Genomic DNA, 12500 nt, shown 5'->3' with positions numbered 1-12500 from the left:
TGGGCAGGGGTACCAGGGAGTAGGGGTAATAACCAGACTATATACAAGGAGTACTGGTACTGAGTCAATGGGCAGGGGTACCAGGGAGTAGGGGTAATAACCAGACTATATACAAGGAGTACTGGTACTGAGTCAATGGGCAGGGGTACCAGGGAGTAGGGGTAATAACCAGACTATATACAAGGAGTACTGGTACTGAGTCAATGGGCTCTCGACCTTCGCCTCTACCGAATCCGTAGGGGAGTAGCAGCGATGGGACAAGACTGTAACTACCAATTGGATATCACGAAATTGGGGAGGAAAAGGGGTACCAATAAAAAAGTAAAATGTAATAATAATTGCATCCTGCTGAACGCGCCCCAGGTTGTTAGCTATAGGTAATGAGGTAACATGACTGAACAAGGTGTAGCCCTAAACAAATGGCTAACGGTCCGGTCCACTAGTAGCCTAGTTTCAGAACAGCCTGCGATATGCTTCATGAATGTAAAACGCGGCCCGTCAATTCACGACAGAAAAAAAATAATTGAGTGCCGGTATTATGGGTCATATATTTTGAACGGTACGGGCTAGAATCAAGACGTTCTTTCTGAGGAAGAGGGGGGGGGGGGGCTTGGCTACAGAACCTGGCTATGAAATGCAGTAGGGAAGAGTGGGAGGGTTGAACGAGACTACAAATTCAAAGAGACAACTTCTCTATACTGAAGAAGATCCCTAGACTGTTGTTTTACAATTAAAGTCAATGCTGCTATAGTTTTTAATTTAGTAAAGCAGCTTGCGTTTCTTAACCAGGTCAAGGGTCGCTAACTAGAAGGCTGCTGGTGACTGGTTAGCTAAGGGGAAGCAGGAGAGTCGCCTGCGCAATATGTATAACCAGTCCACTTAGTAGTCAGGTTTTTGTCTGAGATCATTTAGTCTCGTTTTAGTCAACTGAAATGAAAAATAATTTCCTTTAGTTCTAGTTTTTTCATGGTCTGTTTAGTCAGTTATAGTCTTGTCAAAAGTTTAACAAATATTTTAGTCCCTATTTTTGTTGACGAAATTAACACTGGTGTAAGGTGTGTGTGTAATGTGTGTGTGTGTGTATGTAAGGTGTGTGTGTGTGTGTGTGTGTGTGTGTGTGTGTGTGTGTGTGTGTGTGTGTGTATGTAAGGTGTGTGTGTGTGTGTGTGTATGTAAGGTGTGTGTGTGTCTGTAGTGTGTGTGTGTGTGTGTGTGTGTGTGTCTGTAATGTGTGTGTGTGTGTGTGTGTGTCTCTAAGGTGTGTGTGTGTGTGTGTGTGTGTGTGTGTGTGTGTATGTAAGGTGTGTGTGTGTGTGTGTGTGTGTATGTAAGGTGTGTGTGTGTCTGTAATGTGTGTGTGTGTGTGTGTGTGTGTCTGTAATGTGTGTGTGTGTGTGTGTGTGTGTGTCTCTAAGGTGTGTGTGTGTGTGTGTGTGTGTCTAATGTGTGTGTGTGTCTCTGTGTGTGTGTGTGTGTGTGTGTGTGTGTGTGTGTGTGTGTGTGTGTGTCTGTAATGTGTGTGTGTGTAAGGCGTGTGTATGTAAGGTGTGTGTGTGTGTGTGTGTCTGTAATGTGTGTGTGTGTGTGTCTAATGTGTGTGTGTGTGTGTGTGTCTGTAATGTGTGTGTGTGTGTGTGTGTGTGTGTGTGTGTGTGTGTGTGTAAGGTGTGTGTGTGTGTGTGTGTGTGTGTGTGTGTGTGTAAGGTGTGTGTGTGTGTAAGGTGTGTGTGTCGTACCGGGGGGAAGTAAGTGCCCTTGGTGGAGGAGGAGCTTGAGGAGGAGGCTCCGGTCACGTGGGCGCGGTCGTACGGTGGGCCGCTGGACCCGCCCATGATGCTCAACGAACCAATCACAGACTTCCCCCTGGACATACCTGAAGGGGGGGAGGGGGTATTCGTCAATAACACCAAGAAAATCATACATTTCTCATATAACACTAACAGTAAACAAACTGAGGTTTGGACTGGGTTTATGAGGAGAGACCGGGGGTGTGAGGTGTGCTGTGTGTATATGAGAGGTGTGTGTGTGTGTGTGTGTGTGTGTGTGTGTGTGTGTGTGTGTGTGTGTGTGTGTGTGTGTGTATATGAGAGGTGTGTGTGTGTGTGTGTGTGGCGTGTGCAGGCCTCTAAATTAACAAATTCATTGGTAGCACAACTTTAAAAAGTTAGGAGCAACAGAAAATATGTTTATTTGATTGAGATACAGCCTATATTGAGCCTATATGAATTCTAGTTACTGTGCCCTAGAAACTAATACGTAACACTGGAAATACATGAGTTTATTATAAACTCAGCAAAAAAAAGAAACGTCCTCTCACTGTCAACTGCGTTTATTTTCAGCAAACTTAACAAGTGTAAATATTTGTATGAACATAACAAGATTCAACAACTGAGACATAAACTGAACAAACTAACAGAAATTGAATAATGTGTCCCTGAACAAAGGGGGGATCAAAATCTAAAGTAACAGTCAGTATCTGGTGTGGCCACCAGCTGCATTAAGTACTGCAGTGCATCTCCTCCTCATGGACTGCACCAGATTTGCCAGTTCTTGCTGTGAGATGTTACCCCACTCTTCCACCAAGGCACCTGCAAGTTCCCAGACATTTCTGGGGGGAATGGCCCTAGCCCTCACCCTCCGATCCAACAGGTCCCAGATGTGCTCAATGGGATTGAGATCCGGGCTCTTCGCTGGCCATGGCAGAACACTGACATTCCTGTCTTGCAGGAAATCACGCACAGAACGAGCAGCATGGCTGGTGGCATTGTCATGCTGGAGGGTCATGTCAGGATGAGCCTGCAGGAAGGGTACCACATGAGGGAGGAGGATGTCTTCCCTGTAACGCACAGCGTTGAGATTGCCTGCAATGACAACAAGCTCAGTCCGATGATGCTGTGACACACCGCCCCAGACCATGACGGACCCTCCACCTCCAAATTGATCCCGCGAGGCCTCGGTGTAACACTCATTCCTTCGACGATAAACGCGAATCCGACCATCCCCCCTGGCGAGACAAAACCACGACTCGTCAGTGAAGAGCACTTTTTGCCAGTCCTGTCTGGTCCAGCGACGGTGGGTTTGAGCCCATAGGCGACGTTGTTGCCGGTGATGTCTGGTGAGGACCTGCCCTCAGTCCAGCCTCTCTCAGCCTATTGCAGACAGTCTGAGCACTGATGGAGGGATTGTGCCTTCCTGGTGTAACTCGGGCAGTTGTTGTTGCCATCCTGTACCTGTCCCGCAGGTGTGATGTTCGGATGTACCGATCATGTGCAGGTGTTGTTACACGTGGTCTGCCACTGCGAGGACGATCAGCTGTCCGTCCTGTCTCCCTGTAGCGCTGTCTTAGGCGTCTCACAGTACGGACATTGCAATTTATTGTCCTGGCCACATCTGCAGTCCTCATGCCTCCTTGCAGCATGCCTAAGGCATGTTCATTAATAGTTTATGGTTCATTGAACAAGCATGGGAAACAGTGTTTAAACCCTTTACAATGAAGATCTGTGAAGTTATTTGGATTTTTACAAATTATCTTTGAAAGACAGGGTCCTGAAAAAGGGACGTTTCTTTTTTTTGCTGAGTTTAAAAGCTAAAATGTTGATACGAAAACCTGTCGTTGAAATGACAAAGTCATCTGTGGAGTATTAGGTTTCCACATGGTGGAAAGGTACTATTCTTCTATTGAGATGCTTTACATTGGAAATTGTACACTGTCTCTTTAAAAACGTCAGGGTTTGTGATGACCATCCAAGAGATCTGTCATTCAATTCATTCATTGCTATGATCATTGATCGCCTGCCAAAGCCTTGCCTGGCGTAACGCTACGCCGAGCCCACGGACACTAGTTTCCTCTCCGCAATGAGTTCTGTATGTAGTGAAGGACAGAACAGCGGTAGAATGGAGTCGGAGTCGTCAGGCTAGAAGAAGCTATCCCTTTCCTTTCCTTTATGGAGTCGGAGTCGTCAGGCTAGAAGAAGCTATCCCTTTTCCTTTCCTTGGTAGGAACATATTTCACTGATATTAACCCCTAGAGGCTATATAGACCTATATATTTAAATGATATTAACCCCTAGAGGCTATATATACCTATATATTTAAATGATATTAACCCCTAGAGGCTATATAGACCTATATATTTAAATGATATTAACCCCTAGAGGCTATATAGACCTATATATTTAAATGATATTAACCCCTAGAGGCTATATAGACCTATATATTTAAATGATATTAACCCCTAGAGGCTATATAGACCTATATATTTAAATGATATTAACCCCTAGAGGCTATATAGACCTATATATTTAAATGATATTAACCCCTAGAGGCTATATAGACCTATATATTTAAATGATATTAACCCCTAGAGGCTATATAGACCTATATATTTAAATGATATTAACCCCTAGAGGCTATATAGACCTATATATTTAAATGATATTAACCCCTAGAGGCTATATAGACCTATATATTTAAATGATATTAACCCCTAGAGGCTATATAGACCTATATATTTAAATGATATTAACCCCTAGAGGCTATATAGACCTATATATTTAAATGATATTAACCCCTAGAGGCTATATATACCTATATATTTAAATGATATTAACCCCTAGAGGCTATATAGACCTATATATTTAAGTGATATTAACCCCTAGAGGCTATATAGACCTATATATTTAAATGATATTAACCCCTAGAGGCTATATAGACCTATATATTTAAATGATATTAACCCCCTAGAGGCTATATAGACCTATATATTTAAATGATATTAACCCCTAGAGGCTATATAGACCTATATATTTAAATGATATTAACTACCTAGAGGCTATATAGACCTATATATTTAAATGATATTAACTACCTAGAGGCTATATAGACCTATATATTTAAATGATATTAACCCCTAGAGGCTATATAGACCTATATATTTAAATGATATTAACCCCTAGAGGCTATATAGACCTATATATTTAAATGATATTAACCCCTAGAGGCTATATAGACCTATATATTTAAATGATATTAACCCCTAGAGGCTATATAGACCTATATATTTAAATGATATTAACCCCTAGAGGCTATATAGACCTATATATTTAAATGATATTAACCCCTAGAGGCTATATAGACCTATATATTTAAATGATATTAACCCCTAGAGGCTATATAGACCTATATATTTAAATGATATTAACCCCTAGAGGCTATATAGACCTATATATTTAAATGATATTAACCCCTAGAGGCTATATAGACCTATATATTTAAATGATATTAACCCCTAGAGGCTATATAGACCTATATATTTAAATGATATTAACCCCTAGAGGCTATATATACCTATATATTTAAATGATATTAACCCCTAGAGGCTATATAGACCTATATATTTAAATGATATTAACCCCTAGAGGCTATATAGACCTATATATTTAAATGATATTAACCCCTAGAGGCTATATAGACCTATATATTTAAATGATATTAACCCCTAGAGGCTATATAGACCTATATATTTAAATGATATTAACCCCTAGAGGCTATATAGACCTATATATTTAAATGATATTAACCCCTAGAGGCTATATAGACCTATATATTTAAATGATATTAACCCCTAGAGGCTATATAGACCTATATATTTAAATGATATTAACCCCTAGAGGCTATATAGACCTATATATTTAAATGATATTAACCCCTAGAGGCTATATAGACCTATATATTTAAATGATATTAACCCCTAGAGGCTATATATACCTATATATTTAAATGATATTAACCCCTAGAGGCTATATAGACCTATATATTTAAATGATATTAACCCCTAGAGGCTATATAGACCTATATATTTAAATGATATTAACCCCTAGAGGCTATATAGACCTATATATTTAAATGATATTAACCCCCTAGAGGCTATATAGACCTATATATTTAAATGATATTAACCCCCTAGAGGCTATATAGACCTATATATTTAAATGATATTAACCCCTAGAGGCTATATAGACCTATATATTTAAATGATATTAACCCCTAGAGGCTATATAGACCTATATATTTAAATGATATTAACCCCTAGAGGCTATATAGACCTATATATTTAAATGATATTAACCCCTAGAGGCTATATAGACCTATATATTTAAATGATATTAACCCCTAGAGGCTATATAGACCTATATATTTAAATGATATTAACCCCTAGAGGCTATATAGACCTATATATTTAAATGATATTAACCCCTAGAGGCTATATATACCTATATATTTAAATGATATTAACCCCTAGAGGCTATATAGACCTATATATTTAAATGATATTAACCCCTAGAGGCTATATAGACCTATATATTTAAATGATATTAACCCCCTAGAGGCTATATAGACCTATATATTTAAATGATATTAACCCCTAGAGGCTATATAGACCTATATATTTAAATGATATTAACCCCCTAGAGGCTATATAGACCTATATATTTAAATGATATTAACCCCTAGAGGCTATATAGACCTATATATTTAAATGATATTAACCCCCTAGAGGCTATATAGACCTATATATTTAAATGATATTAACCCCTAGAGGCTATATAGACCTATATATTTAAATGATATTAACCCCTAGAGGCTATATAGACCTATATATTTAAATGATATTAACCCCTAGAGGCTATAACAGAGCTTTACTCATCTCATATGTATATACTGTATTCTATTCTACTGTATTCTATTCTATGCCACTCCGACATTGCTCATCCTAATATTTATATATTCCTTAATTCCATTATTTTACTTTCAGGTTGTGTGTATTGTTAGATATTACTACACCGTTGGAGCTAGAAACACAAGCATTTCGCTAAATCTGCTAAACATGTGTATTTGACAAATAACATTTGATTTTATTAGATTTATTTCAAATGATATTAACCCCCTAGAGGCTATATAGACCTATATATTTAAATGATATTAACCCCCTAGAGGCTATATAGACCTATATATTTAAATGATATTAACCCCTAGAGGCTATATAGACCTATATATTTAAATGATATTAACCCCCTAGAGGCTATATAGACCTATATATTTAAATGATATTAACCCCCTAGAGGCTATATAGACCTATATATTTAAATGATATTAACCCCTAGAGGCTATATAGACCTATATATTTAAATGATATTAACCCATAGAGGCTATATAGACCTATATATTTAAATGATATTAACCCCCTAGAGGCTATATAGACCTATATATTTAAATGATATTAACCCATAGAGGCTATATAGACCTATATATTTAAATGATATTAACCCCCTAGAGGCTATATAGACCTATATATTTAAATGATATTAACCCATAGAGGCTATATAGACCTATATATTTAAATGATATTAACCCCCTAGAGGCTATATAGACCTATATATTTAAATGATATTAACCCCTAGAGGCTATATAGACCTATATATTTAAATGATATTAACCCCCTAGAGGCTATATAGACCTATATATTTAAATGATATTAACCCCTAGAGGCTATATAGACCTATATATTTAAATGATATTAACCCCTTAGAGGCTATATAGACCTATATATTTAAATGATATTAACCCCTAGAGGCTATATAGACCTATATATTTAAATGATATTAACCCCTAGAGGCTATATAGACCTATATATTTAAATGATATTAACCCCTAGAGGCTATATAGACCTATATATTTAAATGATATTAACCCCTAGAGGCTATATAGACCTATATATTTAAATGATATTAACCCCTAGAGGCTATATAGACCTATATATTTAAATGATATTAACCCCTAGAGGCTATATAGACCTATATATTTAAATGATATTAACCCCTAGAGGCTATATAGACCTATATATTTAAATGATATTAACCCCTAGAGGCTATATAGACCTATATATTTAAATGATATTAACCCCTAGAGGCTATATAGACCTATATATTTAAATGATATTAACCCCTAGAGGCTATATAGACCTATATATTTAAATGATATTAACCCCTAGAGGCTATATAGACCTATATATTTAAATGATATTAACCCCCTAGAGGCTATATAGACCTATATATTTAAATGATATTAACCCCTAGAGGCTATATAGACCTATATATTTAAATGATATTAACCCCCTAGAGGCTATATAGACCTATATATTTAAATGATATTAACCCCTAGAGGCTATATAGACCTATATATTTAAATGATATTAACCCCTAGAGGCTATATAGACCTATATATTTAAATGATATTAACCCCTAGAGGCTATATAGACCTATATATTTAAATGATATTAACCCCTAGAGGCTATATAGACCTATATATTTAAATGATATTAACCCCTAGAGGCTATATAGACCTATATATTTAAATGATATTAACCCCTAGAGGCTATATAGACCTATATATTTAAATGATATTAACCCCTAGAGGCTATATAGACCTATATATTTAAATGATATTAACCCCTAGAGGCTATATAGACCTATATATTTAAATGATATTAACCCCTAGAGGCTATATAGACCTATATATTTAAATGATATTAACCCCTAGAGGCTATATAGACCTATATATTTAAATGATATTAACCCCTAGAGGCTATATAGACCTATATATTTAAATGATATTAACCCCCTAAAGGCTATATAGACCTATATATTTAAATGATATTAACCCCTAGAGGCTATATAGACCTATATATTTAAATGATATTAACCCCTAGAGGCTATATAGACCTATATATTTAAATGATATTAACCCCTAGAGGCTATATAGACCTATATATTTAAATGATATTAACCCCCTAGAGGCTATATAGACCTATATATTTAAATGATATTAACCCCTAGAGGCTATATAGACCTATATATTTAAATGATATTAACTACCTAGAGGCTATATAGACCTATATATTTAAATGATATTAACCCCTAGAGGCTATATAGACCTATATATTTAAATGATATTAACCCCCTAGAGGCTATATAGACCTATATATTTAAATGATATTAACCCCCTAGAGGCTATATAGACCTATATATTTAAATGATATTAACCCCTAGAGGCTATATAGACCTATATATTTAAATGATATTAACCCCTAGAGGCTATATAGACCTATATATTTAAATGATATTAACCCCTAGAGGCTATATAGACCTATATATTTAAATGATATTAACCCCTAGAGGCTATATAGACCTATATATTTAAATGATATTAACCCCTAGAGGCTATATAGACCTATATATTTAAATGATATTAACCCCTAGAGGCTATATAGACCTATATATTTAAATGATATTAACCCCTAGAGGCTATATAGACCTATATATTTAAATGATATTAACCCCTAGAGGCTATATAGACCTATATATTTAAATGATATTAACCCCTAGAGGCTATATAGACCTATATATTTAAATGATATTAACCCCTAGAGGCTATATAGACCTATATATTTAAATGATATTAACCCCCTAGAGGCTATATAGACCTATATATTTAAATGATATTAACCCCTAGAGGCTATATAGACCTATATATTTAAATGATATTAACCCCTAGAGGCTATATAGACCTATATATTTAAATGATATTAACCCCTAGAGGCTATATAGACCTATATATTTAAATGATATTAACCCCCTAGAGGCTATATAGACCTATATATTTAAATGATATTAACCCCTAGAGGCTATATAGACCTATATATTTAAATGATATTAACTACCTAGAGGCTATATAGACCTATATATTTAAATGATATTAACCCCTAAAGGCTATATAGACCTATATATTTAAATGATATTAACCCCCTAGAGGCTATATAGACCTATATATTTAAATGATATTAACCCCTAGAGGCTATATAGACCTATATATTTAAATGATATTAACCCCTAGAGGCTATATAGACCTATATATTTAAATGATATTAACTACCTAGAGGCTATATAGACCTATATATTTAAATGATATTAACCCCTAGAGGCTATATAGACCTATATATTTAAATGATATTAACCCCTAGAGGCTATATAGACCTATATATTTAAATGATATTAACCCCTAAAGGCTATATAGACCTATATATTTAAATGATATTAACCCCTAGAGGCTATATAGACCTATATATTTAAATGATATTAACCCCTAAAGGCTATATAGACCTATATATTTAAATGATATTAACCCCTAGAGGCTATATAGACCTATATATTTAAATGATATTAACCCCTAGAGGCTATATAGACCTATATATTTAAATGATATTAACCCCTAGAGGCTATATAGACCTATATATTTAAATGATATTAACCCCTAAAGGCTATATAGACCTATATATTTAAATGATATTAACCCCTAGAGGCTATATAGACCTATATATTTAAATGATATTAACCCCTAGAGGCTATATAGACCTATATATTTAAATGATATTAACCCCTAAAGGCTATATAGACCTATATATTTAAATGATATTAACCCCTAGAGGCTATATAGACCTATATATTTAAATGATATTAACCCCTAAAGGCTATATAGACCTATATATTTAAATGATATTAACCCCTAGAGGCTATATAGACCTATATATTTAAATGATATTAACCCCTAGAGGCTATATAGACCTATATATTTAAATGATATTAACCCCTAGAGGCTATATAGACCTATATATTTAAATGATATTAACCCCTAAAGGCTATATAGACCTATATATTTAAATGATATTAACCCCTAGAGGCTATATAGACCTATATATTTAAATGATATTAACCCCTAGAGGCTATATAGACCTATATATTTAAATGATATTAACCCCTAGAGGCTATATAGACCTATATATTTAAATGATATTAACCCCTAGAGGCTATATAGACCTATATATTTAAATGATATTAACCCCTAGAGGCTATATAGACCTATATATTTAAATGATATTAACCCCTAGAGGCTATATAGACCTATATATTTAAATGATATTAACCCCTAGAGGCTATATAGACCTATATATTTAAATGATATTAACCCCTAGAGGCTATATAGACTTATATATTTAAATGATATTAACCCCTAGAGGCTATATAGACCTATATATTTAAATGATATTAACCCCCTAGAGGCTATATAGACCTATATATTTAAATGATATTAACCCCCTAGAGGCTATATAGACCTATATATTTAAATGATATTAACCCCCTAGAGGCTATATAGACCTATATATTTAAATGATTTAAATCGGGAAACCGGGCCCAGGTTGTTAGCCAGCTAGCCATGACCGAACAAAGTGTAAACAAATGATTAACAACACGCAAGTAGTTTTAGAACGGCCCACGACATGGTTTATGAACGTAAAAATGTGGTCCCTGCAACCAGGTCAGATCTTTTGATCTGGTTGGCCTAGAAGCAAGCCGTTTCCGCTGTATTAAATGGTGCAACCATGACGCTAACGAATTAGCCTCGCTAGGGCACTGGGAAACAACAGTACAGCGAAGCCTTCTCATTACAACTATTATCTGAGAGAGTTTTTTCCCATAGTCGCACAGAGCTCCCAAAATAGAACTCCTGGTCGCACAGCGGAATATTGAGTGGAATGAGAGACCAAATGAGTCTCATTATAGAGCCCAGGGTCTGGGTCTGGATTGGTCTATTGGTGGGTCTAACTGGGGGTGTCTAACTGGGGGTGTCTAACTGGGGGTGTCTAACTGGGGGTGTCTAACTGGGGGTGTCTAACTGGGGGTGTCTAACTGGGGGTGTGTAACTGTGTGTGTGTAACTGTGTGTGTGTAACTGTGTGTGTGTAACTGTGTGTGTGTAACTGTGTGTGTGTGTGTGTGTAAGTGTGTGTGTGTAAGTGTGTGTGTGTAAGTGTGTGTGTGTGTAACTGTATGTGTGTAACTTTGTGTGTGTAACTGTGTGTGTGTGTGTAAGTGTGTGTGTGTAAGTGTGTGTGTAAGTGTGTGTGTGTGTAACTGTATGTGTGTAACTTTGTGTGTGTGTGTGTGTGTGTGTGTGTGTGTGAGTGTAACTGTATGTGTGTAACTTTGTGTGTGTGTGTGTGTGTGTGTGTGTGTGTGTGTGTGTGTGTGTGTGTGAGTGTGTGTGTGTGTGTGTGGGGTGTCCTACCTGGCAGAGACCCAGACAGAGACGAGGGGTGCGGTACATAACCCAATGAAACAGAGGGGCCGTGGACCACCAAGTCATTGGTTACCGTCTCCCTGTCCTCCTTCATCTGGGGACAGAGCACGCGCTGACACACCAAGTAGACCGCACCCACCACGAACAGCGCCATGACAACCCCCACAATGGAACCGATGGTGTTGGTGGGCTGGGAGGACGGCTCTTCCGTCGGGTCTGGGGGGGGGGGTAGAGGAGAAGGAGAAGGGGAGCTTACTAGAATGACATTATTCCACCTTCACTTTGGAGACAGTGATCAAGCAGGTAAAA

General features: G+C 36.3%; 1 protein-coding gene across 1 annotated transcript in view; it reads right to left on the bottom strand.

The window, feature by feature from the left end:
- The window catches only part of LOC311113852 (low-density lipoprotein receptor-related protein 6-like), a gene marked incomplete at its 5' end in the record, with an annotated part of 27755 nt that overhangs the window by 6381 nt on the left and 8874 nt on the right, over positions 1–12500 (bottom strand). The window contains 2 exons of the mRNA XM_084189144.1: positions 1737–1873; positions 12180–12407. Coding sequence (XP_084045270.1) covers positions 1737–1873; positions 12180–12407 — 365 coding nt within the window. The remainder of the gene's footprint in view (positions 1–1736; positions 1874–12179; positions 12408–12500) is intronic.

The sequence above is a fragment of the Coregonus lavaretus genome (assembly GCF_964263955.1).
Source record: "Coregonus lavaretus genome assembly, contig: HAP1_SCAFFOLD_5109, whole genome shotgun sequence".
NCBI lineage: Eukaryota > Metazoa > Chordata > Actinopteri > Salmoniformes > Salmonidae > Coregonus > Coregonus lavaretus.
This window is presented reverse-complemented; position numbering and strand designations above follow the sequence as displayed.